Below are 20,180 nucleotides of genomic sequence, written 5' to 3' on the forward strand. Positions count from 1 at the left end.
ATATTTTTTTGTATGTTCCATAATTGGATTTCCATGTTTTTTGCCGCCATTCTTCGTTTAGTGTTTGTCTCTGTTTTATTTACGCTCAAACATGTGGGACTAGAATTCACAGTGATTTTCCCTGCTAGTAGTGGTTATTTGCATTGCTGTTTGTGTATTTTTCGTCTGGATAGAAGCAAATTTATATGAAGGGGGTACTTGATCCTGACGATGGTTTTTTGTTTGTTTCTACTTCATACATTCATCATCCAACCATAATCCACTTGTCAGAATAATAAAAATCAATGTTGTACAGAGCCGTAGCGTGGACTCCCAGCGCCCTTGGCGAATGCAATATTGAGCGCCCCTTACTTTTATGCATGTTCAAAACAAATAGCGTGATAATTGGTGGGATATTTTTGAAATCAACTTTTTTTTGCATGGTGCAATTGCTAAATGTTTGCTTCATGAATTCCTTAAGCCTCTAAAAGTTGCATATATTCCAATAAAATAGAAGTAAGGATTAAAAAGGCCAGAACATTTCTAGAAATTCATTTTCTAAAAATTTCGACGATTTTCTGAAAGATTAAATAAACCTACGCAAATAAAAAAAAACTAGATCCAGTAGTGCGTGTGTCGCCGGAAAAAAAATCTAGACTTACTTATTGTGAATTCATGCATTAGTGGATCTAGCTAGGCTAATTAACCTCCATCGCTTAAATTGTCAGTAGAAGGGTCACTATCGGACGTAGTCGCATTAAGAAGAACCCTACTTTAGAGTGCATTGAATAACCTTGAGAATTACCATTAGACCATGAATCAACAGAATGAATGAAGACAGAAAAATTCAACTGTAAAGTGACTTGGTCGGTGGTTTGAACTAACTACTGATGGCCTTTAAATGAAATTCAGCTTTGGTAGAAGGTAGAATTGGTTGAAGGTAGGAATAGTGATTGGACCAAGTCGTATAAAAAAAAACTCCGGACCTATTCGGATCAACCTTTATGCAGATTCTCGTATTCATCATGTCTATAGATAAGTGCCTCGGTTAAAGCTTTACCAGATTATATAGACACTAGAGAAATTCACCGAATATTCAATGCCTTTTCTTGTTTTTTCACCATTTTTCACCAGTGTTTAGTTTGAAGGAATCGAACACTTCACTGGATCACATGCGATCGATCCGTATTTGAACCTCAAATAGTTTGCCTGCATACAATGAGAGAATTTATCTCAAATTCAAGCAAACTCCCTATCACTACTTCCTAAGAGAAAACGGCTTAGATTTCTTAGTCACGAATAACACGAACATGTTTTTTACAGTCTACTCCGTGTTTCGTCTTTGGCGTATTAAAGTCCTCATTTAGGGCTTCTTCCCCAAATGCTTGTTCCATTCTTCTTTTCTGTATTTTCTGTTCCTTTTTTGTTTTTTCACTTCCTTTTCCATCAGTGAGGATGCTTCCTGATCCAACATTCTGATATTTGTATAAGTTATTGACGGAAAAGCACCTTTCGGAAATTAGTCAAGCGATTGATTACAGATATAGTCCCCGAGGGAATCGTCTGTTAAAAGCTTGAATCTGAAAAACTTTGAACCGGTGAATTTGAGAATAGTTTTGAGTAAATCGTTTTTTGCACGGTTTGATTTTAGCCGGTTGAGATCTTCAGCATCAATAAAACAATGAGTTAACCCCTCAAAAAATCAAATAAAATTCAAGTAGTATCCAACCGCGTAAAAAACGTTGATGAGATTTGTCATCATTTCCCATAGTACAATTCTGGATTTCGGCGCCCCCCTGATGCCTGGCGCCCTTGGCGGGGGCCAACCTGGCCAACCACACGCTACGGCGCTGATGTTGTACAATGTCAATTGAATTCAGACCTTTTATTGCCTCGTAATTTATTTCTGGTGAAATGTTGACGATTAACAACGTTTTGAACATTAATAGCATAAGTCTTATGTTGACTCAGCGTACACAGTTTCAAAACAGCTTCTAGGCATAACTATAGAACACTTCACCAATAAAGCAAGTTTAGTGTTACACGATCATAGAAGATGCATTTCACAGCTCAACAAACTATGAAGCGTTAGAAGAATCTGTTTCTGAAAAAAAAAATCCACGACATAGAGAACACACTATTCGGTCACACAACTCGGCTAATTTAGCAAAATAGTAATGTTTCTAGGTAATAGTCCCTCGTTTAAAAGTTGGGTTTCCTTCTACTTCTTTTTCTTTATCTAATTCTTATTCTTCTACAATGGCTTTACATTTCAATTAAAACTCGACCTGCTTTTCAACTCTAATGCATTTTTACAGTTATTATTTGAAAAATAATCGAGAATCGAGAATGTTTCCCAACCGAAAACATTTTAGACTGGTTTGAACTGAAATCGAACTCACGATCTCCGGATAGGCTACGTCTTTGCTGGCAAGGCTAACTGGAAGCCATCACGACTTTAACATTCAATAATGAACATTTTAACATTCGGTGACTAAATAGGTGAGGAAAGTAGATTATATTATCACTGAAACGCGAACTATACAAGCCAGTGTGACCTGGAGGTTCATTCAACATTTGGGATTCTTCGTATTTAACATTGCAACGTAGCTACCATAAACCAATTATGCGAAAGTAATAAAGCAAATCAAAAATCCATCAATTAATCCAGATAACGCCCCGTTTTAACCAACAGTTAGGTACTCGAATCTACCCAGAGATAGAGAGTGCTTTTTTCAACCGGAAGATACGCACATGTATAACGAATGGTTTGAGTTTCCAACCACCAGCAGCTTAAGCGCCACTCTCGACAGGGAGAGGCTGCTGAGGCTTGTTTAAGAATCCGGCTGAGGCTCTTTCTTAGGGCGGGACAATAGACTTCCTCAAACACCCGAAATCAATCAGATCTACCTTCCGTGGAGCAACGAAATCTAAAATTCTTCATGAACCGAATTTGAACCAATGGGACTATTAGGGTTAAGAATAACGGCGGACTCAATCATCAAACACCGGATGAACTAAAAATAAGACTAATATGAATATCCAAACAATAACTAGCGACTCGTCAACCTTGCGGAGAATACTAGGAGCGATTTAGTTTCATCGTCGTATATTGGTTTAAACGTTCAATACATAGGCCTATCGCTTCCTAACTTGGGGTGACGTCACGCTAACTGATTTTCTTAATTCTGTTTCGTTTTCTTATAGCTAGATACAATATAATGCAATAGTCTGACCTTAGTTTTCTGCCTCAGGCAGGTGGCTGATCTTCCGGCAGGAAGTCACGATACCTCCGAGTTCTGGTTGGCCGCTTTTCGTCGTAATACGGAACACGGTTTGCTGTGTGTCCCCCGCGGTGTCACCGCCAGTCATCAACGGCTATTTCAAATTTCCGTTCACAATTACGACGTCTCGCACGTGGACGGGTTCGGTGTAATGGCGTACGGAGTATCGCTTCGGATGCTGATCAAAATTCGCTAGTGATGATTTCAGCCTCAAACGGATAGATGGCGTCTCACTCGTACCGATGGTTTTCGCACACGCTTTGACTAACGCACCACCGTGACGTTTAGGCCCGTTATTGGCTTTGGCCGATGATTGACGTCACTACGGAAAGCAGGTGGTGTTACCGCGTGGAAATTCCAAATGAAAGCACGTTGTAAAGGGGATACTGGGGTACACTATCGTTTTTGGTTCCTAACGGAACACCCGCGTTGAGCAGCGGGTTTTATACACGCTTCGCCTGTTCAACGGTTAATACAATTAATGTCAACTACATTGCCTTTTGAAGTAACTAGCTTACCTTTTAACTGTTAGTCACAAGCTGCACGTGACTTAGTTAATCGAAGGTACATACAAACTGACCTAACTGGAAACTATTTCAAAATGGTGATTAGTTCACAAGAGATCACTCAATTCTCATATTCAGCACTTACAATATAATCTTCACCGTTCTAGCTCACGTGTTTAAAGATAATTTCCAAATATTACTGGTCGGTCAATTTAGGTCCGTACAGGTCTAAGAGTCGGATAGAAATAGTTTGGGGCTTTTAAATTATCTTCTGTCTACCCAATCCGCTAGGTGACTATCTACTTTTAATACAAATTCGCTATTCTTTATTCACCTATCTCTTTTTCACACATTTAGGTCCCTTTCTGCTTCCCCCCCTTACTCCCAACACCCAAGATATTTTTTTGTGTCGTATCATTTTTTTGACTTGATAAGACCTTGAAGCAGAAAATAGATTTTTTTACTCCACATCTAGCTTGTCTAAATGAGATCAGAGTGGAGGTTCTCACTTACATTTTTTTCTCGCGAAAGCTCAGTGGTCTCAATTCCCACAACGAGGTGGCGCGGCGGCATGCTGATGAAAGTTCAATCAAACCAATATTAGAGATGCCTATTTTTTTTTATTAGCTTATACATGGTCATGTAGCTACAGGAAACTACTAGCTGACGCAGATGCGACAACGAGGCTGGGCCTCTGCTGATGTGAATCTGAGTTTCCTACTAAAACGACGGACGGCAGATGAAGCTTGTTTTCTAATCGTTGTAGTCACGCCAGAGGGAAAAAATCGTTAAGGGTATCTAGTACTACAATTTTTCTCAGTGATGCTGTTCGTATACATGTCAAGTAATTTGAAAACCCCCGGCGAATTGTCGCCGAACCAATATTTGTAATGTTGACCAACTGTCATAAGAGGGCATCACATGGTCTCAGTCCTCAGCGGGATTAAATTGAGCCTCACTGAAAAGCTGATACTAAATTTTACCATAGCTCTGATAATATATGCATGCACCGAAAGCCATATTCTATTGTGATTGAAGTTCGATCTCATCAAAATTCTCTAATATAATCGAGCTCTCATCACTTCATCAATGTCAAGCATGATCAATATGCCAACCAGTTGTGTCCGGTTCGTTGCATGCTGATAGATGCACATCCTATAACTGCTGCACACAAATATAATTCCAAAACGGATTACATCAATCTTCATTTATTGTCAATAATAGAACCACATCCGCCCAATGGGCCCAATTCCGCATGTGCAAATAACAGTTCATTCGAGAGTACAGATACAGTTGCCTTCCAATTATGTACAAATCGTGATTATAATTCAAACATTTCAATGTAATTCAAGTGCTGTGATCCATAATAATGGGTGGTGTCAGAGTGCCGGCTTAGTGTCCACACATTGGTCGATGGGATCCCCCCTCAATGCCGGTTTTGGCATTCAATACTCTCCGATGGGCTACCGTATTCCCTCATTGGTGACGAACAGTATGATGGATGCAGCTAAGAACGAATCACATTGGTGTGCCGTAGGCGAAAAGCTTTTTTCACTCTTCGTCGAGCATTAATTGGAAATTGAAAATTCAATTTATTTGAATTTTTCTGTTGGCTATGACCATCCTTCTCGATGCTGTTGATGGAATTATAGAATGGGTGCTGATATACTTAGCCGATTTAGGAATGTACACGAATAGAACACATATAGATTTATTACAACTTATCGTCATGTATGGTTAATAAATTTTATTTTTGTATACAATTCCGGATCATAATACCTGATTTTACAGTTCGTGTTCAAGTGATGAAACGGCAATCTTTTCTTTATCAAATACTCACTCACTGCTGGATCCGGTGCATCCCTAGGGGTACGTAGAAGCAACATCCTGGGCAACTGCTCGCTTAGACCTGAGCCCAGGTTTGATTCTTACTATCTCAAGTAACATTTCAAGTTTAATTCCTCTCTAGGGATGGTTTTCAAGTTCAATTTATAAGATCTAACAATAAACAATGGGGGCCCAACTTAGCCGTGCGGTAAGACGTGCGGCTACAAAGCAAGACCATGCTGAGGTTGGCTGGGTTCGATTCCCGGTGCCGGTCTAGGCAATTTTCGTATTGGAAATTGTCTTGACTTCCCTGGGCTTAAAAGTATCATCGTGTTAGCCTCATGATATACGAATGCAAAAATGGTAACTTGGCTTCGAAACCTCGCAGTTAATAACTGTGGAAGTGCTTAATGAACACTAAGCTGCGAGGCGGCTCTGTCCCAGTGTGGGGATGTAATGCCAATAAGAAGAAGAAGAACTATAAACCCAAATATCACACGATAATTTTCTGATGACCACTATGAGTGTAAGATACTCGAGTAGCACACTCGATACTCGAGTAGTCACTGTGCCTTATATGCGCCAAATCCAGTCACATTGGATCGATATGAATTGTGCTGCTAGGTTATGGCTCTCTAGACAACCACTATAAACCTGTTGTAAGAGTATTTAGAAATCCTTCATAAACCACCTACAATGAAGGGAATTTGGCTGCGGCAGTTATCAAAAATGCTGCTTTGAAAAAAGAGAAACAAAACTTTGCAAAAAAATGAAATGATGATGTCGATGATATTTAATATTTTTTTGGATTGTTTTACCATGTGCTTCCATCAAAATGAGCTGCGCGTTCAATTTCATGGTGAAAGCGAGGAAAAAAATAGATTGAACACCACGCGCTCTCAAAATAATGTAGTTTTGGGAATTAAATTTAAAATAATTGTAACAGCAATATCCCTGATCTCCCTTGAATATATTGATATTTCTCCCCAACATATTTCTAATAAAAATCACTGATCAAAAAAGGATTTTACGCGGGGAAAACATTGTATAATCATGAATGTCAGTGATAAATTTTACCGACTTGAGAATGCATCTCCATTTTCAATATGACCTTTATAAATTTTGATTAGAAAAATGTTGCTCTTATTAAACACCTTTATAAACTCTTTGCAATGCAAATGTTCTTATTGGGGTTACTCATTTGACACCATTACGACCAAAAATTTTGGTTTTGAACGAGCTATGAAAAAAGGATTTATCACGCTCTCCATCACAACTGTAGAGCCGCTCATGAGGTCAATAGGTGGTTGACGTTTGAAGCTTTTTCAGCATGTTTATGAGAGGTTTATTGATAGTAATAAGATCGACAATAAAAATGAGCAACTAGCTATGGTGATTGCTATTATAAATCCGCTATAAGAATTAAATAAATCTAAGAAGCATGGAAATTGTTACTTGGGATGGAATCCGTAGTAAATCCTAGGAATCAGTGAAAATCTATGAAATATAAAAGCATTTAAATAACCTTAAGGGTTTGGAGCATGTTATTTATTTATTTATTCAGACTAAGGCCGAAGTGGCCTGTGCGGTATATAAGAGTCTTCTCCATTCGGCTCGGTTCATGGCTACACGTCGCCAACCACGCAGTCTACGGAGGGTCCGCAAGTCATCTTCCACCTGATCGATCCACCTTGCCCGCTGCGCACCTCGCCTTCTTGTGCCCGTCGGATCGTTGTCGAGAACAATTTTCACCGGGTTACTGTCCGACATTCTGGCTACGTGCCCGGCCCACCGCAGTCGTCCGATTTTCGCAGTGTGAGTGAACGATGGATGGTTCTCCCAGCAGCTCATGCAACTCGTGGTTCATTCGCCTCCCCCACGTACCGTCCGCCATCTGCACCCCACCATAGATGGTACGCAGCACTTTCCTTCCGAAAACTCGAAGTGCGCGTTGGTCCTCCACGAGCATCGTCCAGGTCTCGTGTCTCTCGTGTACGGCTGTTCGGCCACATTGAGAGTTGACGTAAAGTCAATGTCAACTTCTCTCCACGAACAGCCTAGATAGCCGTGTGGTGTCGGCAGCTGGTTATCTGGCTAAGAATAACATTACGGATTGCCTGTTCCAGTGGTAAAAGTCCACCATACAGGTGACCCCTAATTCTCGGTGTGATGCGGCTTTATGCTTACCGTGCCTACGAATGAATGGTTAGGGGGTCTAATAAGAACCTAACCGCAAACGGAGCCTGTGAAGCACCAGGGCCCCTTCACAGTATTTTAGCCCTCGCTGCGCTAACCGGAGCTATGGCGTAGTTGACTTTTTATTTCTCCGAGATAATCGGCTACTCTTATTCAACCTCATCGTGAGGTTAAATAAGAGTGGGGTTATAAATATGTGTTTTACTTAGTTTTCAACAAATTGTCACCTATATGGATTCGCATTGTGCGTTTTTCACAGTGTACTCTGTGTCTGGTCTTTGACGTTCGGCTTTGGCTACTCTTGTTCAATCTCAACGTGAGTGTGGGGTTAAGGATATGTGTTTTACTTAGTTTTTCAACAAACTTCTACCTATATGGATTCGCATTATGCGTTTTTTTACAATGTGCTTTGTGTTTGTCACCTACATATGGATTCGCATTATGCGCTTTTCACAGTATACTCTGTGTTTCGTCTTTGACGTTCGGCTTCAGCTACTCTTGTTTAATCTCAACTTGAGGTTGAATAAGGGTGGGGTTATGAAAATGTTTTTTTTTACTTAGTTTTTTTTAACAAATTGTCACCTATATGGATTCGCATTATGCGTTTTTTTACAATGTACTTTGTGTATGTTACCTATATGGATTGGCATTATGCGTTTTTCACAGTGTAATTTGTGTCACGCCCTTGACGTACGGCTTCGGCTACTCTTGTTCAATCTCAACGTGAGGTTAAATAAGAGTGGGGTTATGAATATGTGTTTTACTTAGTTTTCAAAAAATTTTCTCCTATATGGATTCGCATTATGCATTTTTTTTTTACAATGTACTTTGTGTCTGTCACCTATATGGATTCGCATGATGCGTTTTTCACAGTTACTCTGTGTTTCGTTCTTGACGTTCGGGTTCGACTACTCTTGTTCAATCTCAACGTGAGGTTCGATAAGAATGGGTTATGAATATGTGTTATACTTAGTTTTCAACAAATTGCCACCTATATGGATTCGCATTATGCGATTTTTACAATGTACTTTGTGATTGTCACCTATATGGATTCGCATTATGCGTTTTTCACAGTGCACTCTGTGTTTCGTCTTTGACGTTCGTCCATTGTTACGTCCTCTGTGTTTTTGTGACACCTCTATTTAGTCCCTAGCTGAATGCGTGTGAGTCTCCATAATTGGCTTTCTTATAAATGGTTCCATTCTCCTTTCCAACCTCACTTCCTCTTCCTTTCCCCTTTTCACTTCCTTTTCCGTCAGGTAAATGATGAGAAAGGCCAGTGAAGGCGATGGCACAAATCTCCCAAATTGAGGGGAACGTGCCTCCTGAGCCGACGTTCTGATACCTGATAAGTCATCTTCCACCTGATCGATCCACCTTGCCCGCTGCGCACCTCGCCTTCTTGTGCCCGTCGGATCGTTGTCGAGAACAATTTTCACCGGGTTACTGTCCGACATTCTGGCTACGTGCCCGGCCCACCGCAGTCGTCCGATTTTCGCAGTGTGAGTGAACGATGGATGGTTCTCCCAGCAGCTCATGCAACTCGTGGTTCATTCGCCTCCCCCACGTACCGTCCGCCATCTGCACCCCACCATAGATGGTACGCAGCACTTTCCTTCCGAAAACTCGAAGTGCGCGTTGGTCCTCCACGAGCATCGTCCAGGTCTCGTGTCCGTAGAGGACTACCGGTCTAATGAGCGTTTTGTAGATTGTCAGTTTGGAACGGCGGCGAACTCTATTTGATCGGAGCGTCTTGCGAAGTCCAAGATATGTACAATTTCCAGCCACTATGTGTCTCCGAATTTCTCTGCTGGTATCATTTTCGGCAATCACCAGTGAGCCCAAGTACACAAATTCTTCTACCACCTCGATTTCGTCACCACCGATGCAAACTCGCGGTGGGTGGCTCACATTGTCTTCTCTTGAACCTCTTCCTATCATGTACTTCGTCTTCGACGTGTTGATGTCCGTGAAGTCCGATCCGCTTGGCTTCCCTCTTCAGTCTTATGTAGGCTTCCTCCATCTTCTCAAAGTTACGTGCCATAATATCTATGTCGTCGGCGAAGCCAAATAGCTGGACGGACTTATTGAGAATTGTACAACTCGTGTTAATCTCTGCTCTTCGTATTACCCCTTCCAAAGCGATGTTGAATAGCAGACACGAAAGACCATCACCTTGCCGTAACCCTCTGCGGGTTTCGAAGGGACTCGAGAATGCCCCAGATACTCGAACTACGCACATCACCCGATCCATCGTCGCTTTGATCAACCGTGTCAGTTTATCCGGAAATCCGTGTTCGTGCATTAGCTGCCATAGCTGGCCGATCGATTGTATCATATGCGGCTTTGAAGTCGATGAATAGATGCAGTACTTGGCGAATGGCGAACACCTGGTCCGTGGTGGAGCGTTCGCCCATAAAACCCGTCTGGTACTGCCCCACGAACTCCCATGCAATTGGTGCTAGTCGACGGCATAAAATTTGGGAGATTACCTTGTAGGCAGCGTTCAGCAATGTGATTGCGCGGTAGGTTTGGAGAATGTGGGAGTATTGAAAATTAGTTTGATGTACGGAATCAAACATATGTGATAATATTCTGAAACGATTAGGTCATAAATATGATCTGAATCACTACCAAGATCTGAAAATCGGAAAATAAGAAAATGTGTAAAATCTGGAGCGTCCTTAAATTTGTAAAGATTTAGTAAATCTGTAAAATCAGAAAACGCCTGAAGCTCTTGAGGATTGAAAAAAACAATTCCACCGTCTTCATCCAATGGTTTTTCAGGCAGAACACTTTACATAGGGGCCCGTACACATATTACGTAAGCACTTATGGGGGGAGAAGAAGGTTCGTCGTTTTCTTACGCACCATATAAATAAAAAATGCTTACGTAATACATATGTGTACGACCCCTAAAACGAAGGACAACGGAAAATATCCAATAGATGAGTGAAAAATGTTTTGCTTATCGAAGAATTTCCACGACTGAAGCGGGAATCGAACCCTCAGTTGATAATACACAACGGGAGCGGGCCATTTGGCATAAGGTCATTTGGCATAAAGGCCATTTGACATAACGGTCATTTGGCATAACGGACATTTGGCATAATTGTGACCAGCGTCAAAAGAGAGGGTCTTTTGGCATAACGGACATTTGGCATATTTTTTTTGCGTAAGACATTATCCTCTCGTGGAAAGAATGCTTTTGCAATGTAATGCAAAAGTAGGCGCATGTCCGGATTAGAGCTATGATGGATGTAATCGCTTGTTTAAAAGTAGGCGTGTGGCCGTATTATGGCAATGAAGGATTTGATCCCTTTTTTAAAAGTAGGTGCTTCCCCGGATTATGCCAATGGAGGATATGATCTCTTCTTTAAAAGTAAGCGCTTGCCCGGATTGAGGTGATGGTGGATGCGATCCCTTCTTTCAAAGTAGGCGCGTGTATGGATTATGGCAATGGATAATGGGACCCCTACTTTAAAAGTAGGCGCTTGCCCGGATTATGGCAATGGTGGATGTGATTCCTTCTTTAAAAAAATGCGCTTACCCGGATTGAGGCATTGGAGGATGTGATCTCTTCTTTAAAAGTAGTAGGCGCAAGCCCGGATCAAGGCCATGGTGGATGCGATCCCTTCTTTAAAAGTAGGCGCTTGCATGGATTATGGCAATGGATGATGTGATCCCATCTTTAAAAGTAGACGCTTGCCCGGATTAAGGCCATGGTGGATGCGATCCCTTCTTTAAAAGGCGCTTGCATGGATTATGGCAATGGATGATGTGATCTCATCTTTAAAAGTAGACGCTTGCCCGGATTATGACATGGTGGATGTGATTCCTTCTTTTAAAAAAGGCGCTTGCTCGGATTGAGGCATTGGAGGATGTGATCATTTCTTTAAAAGTAGGCGCATGCCCGGATTAAGGCCATGATGGATGCGATCCCTTCTTTAAAAGTAGGTGCTTGCATGGTTTATGGCAATGTATGATGTGATCGCTTCTTTAAAAGTAGGCGCTTGCTCGGATTATGACAATGGTGGATGTGATTCCTTCTTTAAAAAAAAGGTACTTGCCCGGATTAAGGCATTGGAGGATGTGATCCCTTCTTTAAAAGTAGGCGCTTGCATGGATTATGACAATGGTGGATGTGATTCCTTCTTTAAAAGAAGGTGCTTGCCCGGATTGAAACAATGGTGGATGTGATCCCTTCTTTAAAAGTAGGCCCCGTCTGGATTCTGGCAATGGCGGATGTGACTCCCTTTTTATAAGTAGGCGCTTGCCGGGAATAAATCAATGGCAGATGTGATCTCTTCCCCGAGTAGCACAATTCAGATTGATTTGGTTCCAGTAACTCATATGTGACTTGGATGGTTTAAGTAACTCGTCTACGACAAGTGTATTGCTTGAGTTTTTAAAGTTGGGTGCTTGCCCGGATTAAGGCAATGGTGGATTTGATCCGGTCTTAAGGCACATGCCCGGATTGAAGCAATGGTGGATATAATCCCTATTTTAAAAGTAGGCATGTGGCCGGAATAAGTCAATGATGGATGTGATCCCTCCCTTCTGCCATTTTGTTATTTCGATCTTCCGGAAAATGTCTACCATCAGTCTAAATTTGTCAGAAAACAGCTTCGACCTACTTTATCTACGCTAATAAATACATGAAATATCCCTTTCGCTTTCTCAGTTCGAAATTATGCCAAATGTCCGTTATGCTAAATGACCCACTTTTTTTCTTGCAGTTCAAAATTATGCCAAATGTCCGTTATGCCAAATGACCATTATGCCAAATGACCTTATGCCAAATGGCGTTATGCCAAATGACTTTATAAGAAAATTATTTTGAGCTTTTTAGTGGAATGTTTTCACCTGTCATAAGACGAGTTTATACAATCCCATTGAATTCCACCACTTAATTGTATCTTGACAGATACGTATTTCGACCTCAACAGTAAGGCCGTCTTCAGTGTCTAAGTCGAGTCAAGTACGAGACACTGAAGACGGCCTTACTGTTGAGGTCGAAATACGTATCTGTCAAGATACAATTAAGTGGTGGAATTCAATGGGATTGTATAAATTCGTCTTATGACAGGTGAAATGACTTTATGCCAAATGACCCAGACCCTACACAACATACATACACATACTATCATACTATACCATACGCTCAGGCCCCAAACCTCACGGACACGAAATCAAGATTGTGGACCATTTCTTTCATTATTTATTTCATTTATTTCAAAAATATTTACAATCGACAATCGGCATCGATACTTTTATACGATATTACTTTAAAGTAAAAATATCGATACCTTTAGTGGTATCGTTCCATCCCTACACCGATCTCCATCATCAGAGACCGATATAACAAATGAAATTCGGTAACGGAAGTGTAAATAAGCATTTGATTGGAATCCAGCTGGACATCGCAGCATAGACTTTCGGTTCGGATCAGCGAAACAACAAATAGAAATGCATGGTGCAGGGCAAGTTGAAACAACGATTCAAAACGACACAATCGCAATTTCTAGACCAACATTTGAAAAGAGCGTAACAGCCAAAAATTATTCCTTCTGATTCTTCATCCATATATAATATATATAGCCATAAATATATGAAGGCGAAAAATCAGAAGGAATATTTTTTGGCTGTTACGCCCTTTTCAAATGTTGGTCTAGATTTAAAGTATTAGGTATTCTATTCCACAATTCAATCGTCCAGAATTTTGTCCCTGAAAATTACGCTTGTGAATTTGTTGTATACTGCCCTATTCACATAAGAGTCTCATGCCAATTTTATCCAACTTGAGTAATTTGCCGTTCAATTTTTCAAACTCGTTTTACATGAAGAAATAAGAGAAAGTCCAACACATAGAAAATCTGCAATCTTTCTATAAATTTGACATAATATTCTGTATACATTGCTGTAGGACTATGTATACAGTAAAAAGAACATATTTAGGATTATTTTTTTATGTAAAAAAGTATCAAAATTCCGAATGTGACTATTATGCGAATTAATATCAAAATGGAACAACACAAATGGGTTTTGATTTTCAAATTTCTAGAACAAAGCCTACAATTTTTTTCTTAAACAGGGGGCAATTTTTAGCTAATTTTTGAATGAAAATCAAAATCGTCAAAAATTTACAAGGGCCCTTATGCAAATCTAGGCAGTATAGTCACCTTAACAACCTCGTGTGAGTCTCACTGATTACACATATTTTGTTTTTAATACGGCAATATTAGCTTATATATAGTACAGTTTTTCAACTTTTCAACCCGATTTGCATAGTACATATTCATAAGAAAAAAGTTTGGTCTTCTTCTTCTTCTACTATGGCTCTACGTTCCAACCCGGGTGAAACTGTGATATTGATAACAAAACATGATATGAATTTGTTTGAAATAAGAGTAAAAATAACACGCGAAAATAACAAAAATCTGCACCAAAACCAATGGCATAAAAAATATCAGGTTTTGCTATTAACAAGAACAAACTAATAGCTCAAAATATTGATTTTACTGTTAATGAGCTATTATCGTCTACCTGGGAACTGGATTGGCCTCGATGACCTCGTCATCTCCGGATTGGCAATCCTACGCCTTTGCTCGCAAGGCTATCGGAGACCCTTTGGTAACGTTGCTTATTTTTCATGTGTAATCTTTGGTCTAACTAGAAAACACCGCAAACAGATTCAAATCTATCAATGGGTGATCTTTTTACAGTACTTCAAAGTTCTACTTTGAAAAACCCTTTTTAATCGATTTCATTTGATTAAAAAAATCGATGAAAATGGTACTGTATTTCTTTCTTTCGAATGCATTATGTTCCGAGCATTAGCATTAGCATTAGCATTAGCATTGTTACGGTGTAATTCGTAGATTGGACACTAGTGATACTCATGTTTTACTTTTGAGATCCTTATCTAGAATGCTATCAGAAATCAAGAAGGGGAGTGGTCCTTGATTCCAGTCTCAAATAAAAATAACAAAAGCATGAGGATTACTACTCCTGGCCACGCCCATCTTCACCGTAACTAGGGAAAGGAAGGAAGTGTTGATGTAGTACTTACTTAACGAGAGGCCACCGACTTAGCGACACCCTCATAAGTACCACGGAGTTGGATAATGAGATAGGTAATCGTTGGGTCAGGATTTGCCTGTAGCTGGCAATGTAACCGTGGTAGATCTTACCCCGTAACACACCATGTAAAGGTGTCTACCCAGCATTACGGGCCCGAATGCATTATGTTCCGAGAAATTCGAAAAGTAGTTTCTTTAGGACAAATGCTAATTAATTTGTGAATATGACAGAAAAAATCGGGTCAAACTGGAGCACAATAAATTACCTTGTTCATATTTCCACTAAGTGGAAAATAAAGCAAGCTTATTTCTGCAGCTTGACATCATTCAAGCAGGAATAAGTTTGTTGATTTTGTTGGTGTGCCATTCCTTCCGTTCTTATGTCAGCAGCCTACCAGGTGGGGCGTGAAAAACATCATCATCATTGTGAAAAGTTGAGCCTCAACTGCCGGCTGGGAAAGTGCTTCTAGCGTTTACATCATTGCCCCGTGTCGGCTTGGCCTTATTTCATTGAGAGGTTGCATGTTGAACGTTATAGTGCTTCAATTCAAGTGATTGTGAACTATGGTATCGTTTTAGATTAGGAAACTTCAGATAAATAGGATTCAGACTTTATTTTGAGAGTAATATTTATGTTGATTTATCCCAAAGGCGCTAAAAACTACATAAAAAAACAACGGAAACCATTCAATACATCTAAATTCCCACTACTTAATAAAACCTTTTTAGTTTTGCAAGCATATTGTTCTTGTCCGTAGAACCACGTAGAACTTATTAAAAACATTAGGCTCAGCCTGGACCACACGATGCCACTATATCTCCTCGCCATCCTTTTCATGGTCATTCGAATTGGGCCTCTGTTTCGCAACATAGTGGCTCTGAAACTGGGGCGACTAAACGACGCCAATTGATAGAAACCCTCTAGTTTATTCACTTATTCACTGGCTGTATAAGCTCTAAAAGCTGGTTCCATATTTTGGGATAGTTATTACCACAGGAAATTTGTCGCCACTGGAAATTGATCGTCACTGGAGGATATTTCTCCCTTTTTCCCTCATGTTTATCTGTCTCTCTAGGGATAATAATATTTGTACTCGTTTTCCATCTCACTGAACATATATTCATCTCATCGCAAAACAGAGAAATACAGTACCAAGTATGTTGCTTCTTTTTGCAAACATGCGTGCTTACTGCTGCAAAAATCACAAAAAAAAACTAAAATAAATTCCTTATCATTGCTTTGTTTTTGATCGGATGGAAATGGGAGCAATGAGATGAAGTGCCGAACCGTTCCCCTATTTTCTGATTTGTTCTCCAGCACTGGAAAAAATTTTGTAATGATTTTCATATGATAATATACTTAGATATAGTCTAGAATCTTGAACTCCAGGATCATTTGAATGTACAACATTTCGGATTATAAATTAACAGTGACGGTACCCGGAAGCTATAAGGTTATCCAATTTCCATATTATCCAGTAAAAATGAAAATTAATCTTAGTCCTTGAAAAAGCGATGCTATCGTATGACGATGGCCGCGGGAGTCGAGCAGGATTCAGAAAAAAAGCAATTATATTTTCCATAAATTACCAACGCGAGTCAGTAGAATGAGCGTAGGTAATCTTCTCGTGCAGTGTTATTTAACTGTTTTCCTTTTTCCTTTCTTTTTTTATTTTCCACTAGGAGGAAGGATGGAAGTTGAACCGAACGAACTACTACCAGGAGGGATGGTTAGCTACTGGAAACGTGCGAGGCATCGTTGGAGTTACATTCACGACATCACATTGCAAGAAGAATGTCGAATATCCCCTGCGAACGAATTACAACCTGCGGGGACACCGATCAGATGTACGTATCGAAGTCAATGCAACGGGCGAGCCACCGATCCCTCATCCTGTACTGTTATTTAATCTAAATGTGTTTGCTTTTATTGCATTAACTCTTCGTAACAGGTAATTCTGGTGAAATGGAATGAACCGTACCAGAAGCTGGCGAGTTGTGATAGCTCCGGTATCATCTTCGTGTGGATCAAATACGAGGGCCGTTGGAGCGTGGAGCTAATAAACGACAGAAACACGCCGGTAACACACTTCTCCTGGTCGCACGACGGAAGGATGGCGCTTATTTGCTATCAGGTGAGTTTGACGGCGATTGCGAAGCGTTGTAATGTGCTTCGATCGATATTTCAGGGGAAGCGATTGAGATAATGAGATAATTTTACGAAACAGGAAATCAAAATTTGTTCAGTCGAGTTCGTTTTCTCCACCAATAATTAACCTTTTTCTTATCAGGTGACGTTTCTGAGAAATCGAATAAATTGCTATATAATAATTATTTTGAAAACACTTGATAAATTTTAGAAACCAAGTCTAATATAGTAACTTTACTGCACCGAACATCTTTTTGGCCTGTCCTGTGATACTTTGCTCGCAAATGGGACAAAAAAACTATTCATATCTATTTATACGAGCAGGAGAAATTACCTCAATAATACCTCATTCTGTTATTGATACCATAATACTACGTTATGAACCAGACTTACATTAGAAGTGAAATACCAAACAATAATTTATATGTACCTACATAAAATACTTCAGGCATAACATGCTTAGGTATTTCAATACCAAACGAATAGTAATTTGTGATGCGTTTGGTATTGAAATACCTAAGCATGTTATGCCTAAAGTATTTTGAATATTAATTTTTGGTATTATTGTTGGTATTTTACCTCTTATGCAAGGCTAGTTCGTACCAATTTCTGTTATCAGGGTCGTCACTCCTGCTCGGATATTTTCTCAATAAGTCGGGACCATTCAATATTATTGACGATCAATTTATTTTATGTATCTAGATAAAATCCATTTCCAGTGACACTGCCCTTGCAGTCACTGGAATACAATTAGGCTGCAAGAAATTATTTTTACTGCTATTTGCTTTGTTTTTGATGACATGGCAAATTTAATCCACCTCAATGATATTCCAAATGGATGGGAATTAAAAGGAAATTCTCGGAAGAAGCACCTGGCAAAAATTTTGTACTAGTTGATGCTGAAAGACAAACGGTAGCTGGTCAATACCGAGTATAAACAAATGTTTTCAACGAATCGCGCTGACTCTTTGATTAGGGCAATATACCACGCGCCTCCGCTCTCTGTACCTACTTGAATGATCAGGGAATCAACCTATATATTTTTACTATGTCTGAAACTTGATTATGCATATGTACAACATGTGATAGATTTAGTTCGGAAAAGGTATTGGAGGGTAACCGCCCCTTCGGTGGGGTTTGATCCCACGACCCCAGTTCGCATGACAGGTGCTTTCCCTACTAAGCTACGAAGGACCTCCATCGTCCACCCCACCGAAGGGGCGGTTACCCTCCAATACCTTTTCCGAACTAAATCTATCACATGTTGTACATATGCATAATCAAGTTTCAGACAGAGTAATTAATTTCCACTCCGGGTGGCTTAATACCCGGCATATAGGCAATTAACTTTGAATGTACTGATCTCGAGTGGCGATCTCTCTTCGCTTGTGTGGTCGTGTCGGGATCTGACGACCAAACTGGCACAACCTCACACAACCCTACTTCATTGAGCGCCGTTGCTGATGAAGCAAGTGTGTAGGAGCCGGACAATACTAAATCAGGGTGTCTACTACCTGGAAAAACCTGGAAAACCTGGAATTATCAGGGAATTTCTCCCCACCTGGAAAATACCTGGAATTATCAGGGAATTCCTGACATAATCAGGGAAATTTTAATACCCGGTGATCATGAGTGAAATTCTCTCAAAAGATGAAAAAATCCTTAAAAATATTCGAATAAATATACCAATCAAATCTGTCGAAAATGTAGTGAACGTTAATTGATCGTTGTTCCGCAAAAAACGTTTTGCCATCTTCTTAAGAATTCCTGGAGAATTTCCGAAGCTATTCTTGGTGAAATCTAGGAATTTATTCAGGAAATCAATTAGGGATTGCTTTGTAAATTCTTTTGTGTGTCCATAAAAATGATTAGCAATTTTCTAAATTATTTCTGGAGGATTTTCCAAGATTAAAATCGAAAAGAATTCCCGGAGGAATTTCAAAACGAATTTCCGGACGATTTTTCGTATGGTTTCTTTAAGAAATTCCCGTAAGGGAACCTGGAGGGAAAAGTGTGGAGTGATTTGTGAAGGATTTTTGCTAAAGGAATTCTTGAAAGAATAGCCGAAGGATCCCCGAATGGATTTTTCAAAGGAGTTTCTAAAGGTATTCTCGAAGTATTTCCAACGAATTCTTAAAAGCAACATATCCGGAAAAACTCCTCCAGGTGTTTTCTAAAGTTTTCCTCAAGATACTTCTGAATGAGTTCGTAAACAATCCCAAGGAATTGCAAAAGAATATCCGAATCATTTTCCGAAGATGTTTACACTAAAGCAGTAATTGAACGCTAGTGGTGCTGTAATCATTGAAATTATTCTGCCAAAATATGCGTTGCGTTGCGTTGCGTTGCGTTGGTAACGGAGTATTTCGTAGATTGCATACTGATAGCTGTCATGTATATCTTTAACTTCCTTACTCCAAATGCTTATGGAATACTATTTGGGAATTAATAGCAATCCAAATGGAGGTCCGGGAAGAGAAAGCATGAAAACTACCATTGCTGGCCACGCCCATCTTCTCCGTTACAAGGAAAGGGAAGGAAATGATGATATGACATCTACTTAACAAGAGGCCAGCGACTCACCGACGCCCTCATAGATGTCAAGGAGTTGGATGGTTGGGAGGGATGTTGTACGGGAATCATCACTATAAGCAAGTGATAACAGAATGCATTTCGTAAATACGTTGGGAGTTACGTTGCTAAGAAAGTTATTGTAACTCCGTTTTCCTTCCTCCGTTTTTCGTCCTGGGATGGGGCAAGGTATTTAATCTGTGCCCTGGCTAATAAGCCTAGGTTCAAGCGCCATTGATCGCTCTCTGAAACGAGATATATAAACACTTGCAAACTCAATTCCCTTCTACAACAACGTTATTATATATATAAAAAAAATAATGATAATTATGATATGATTGCAAACGCTACGATTATGATTGTTGGTTAATCTTAGCAAAGTTTTCAAAGAGATTCATATCGGATATCCAAATAAATACCCAAAAACGTGTCTCACATTTTTGTACACACACACCTTTTTAAAATAGGTTCTAGGATCTTTTAAAATAGGTGTTCAATTGTCCATCCATCGTGAGAATAAACAATTAATCACTCAAAGTGAGCGATTGATCATTTGAATGTGAAGAAAAAAAAACTTCAACGCCAT

At 39.9% G+C, this 20,180-nt stretch overlaps 1 protein-coding gene across 7 annotated transcripts in view; it reads left to right on the top strand.

The window, feature by feature from the left end:
• LOC134205075 (tubby-related protein 4) overlaps positions 1–20,180 on the top strand; it is a 220,251-nt gene that overhangs the window by 164,695 nt on the left and 35,376 nt on the right. For all 7 annotated transcript variants that reach the window (XM_062679976.1, XM_062679970.1, XM_062679974.1 and 4 more), the window contains 2 exons: positions 16,558–16,722; positions 16,827–17,009. In XM_062679976.1, coding sequence (XP_062535960.1) covers positions 16,558–16,722; positions 16,827–17,009 — 348 coding nt within the window. The remainder of the gene's footprint in view (positions 1–16,557; positions 16,723–16,826; positions 17,010–20,180) is intronic.

Source organism: Armigeres subalbatus, chromosome 1 (genome assembly GCF_024139115.2).
Source record: "Armigeres subalbatus isolate Guangzhou_Male chromosome 1, GZ_Asu_2, whole genome shotgun sequence".
NCBI classification, from domain to species: domain Eukaryota; kingdom Metazoa; phylum Arthropoda; class Insecta; order Diptera; family Culicidae; genus Armigeres; species Armigeres subalbatus.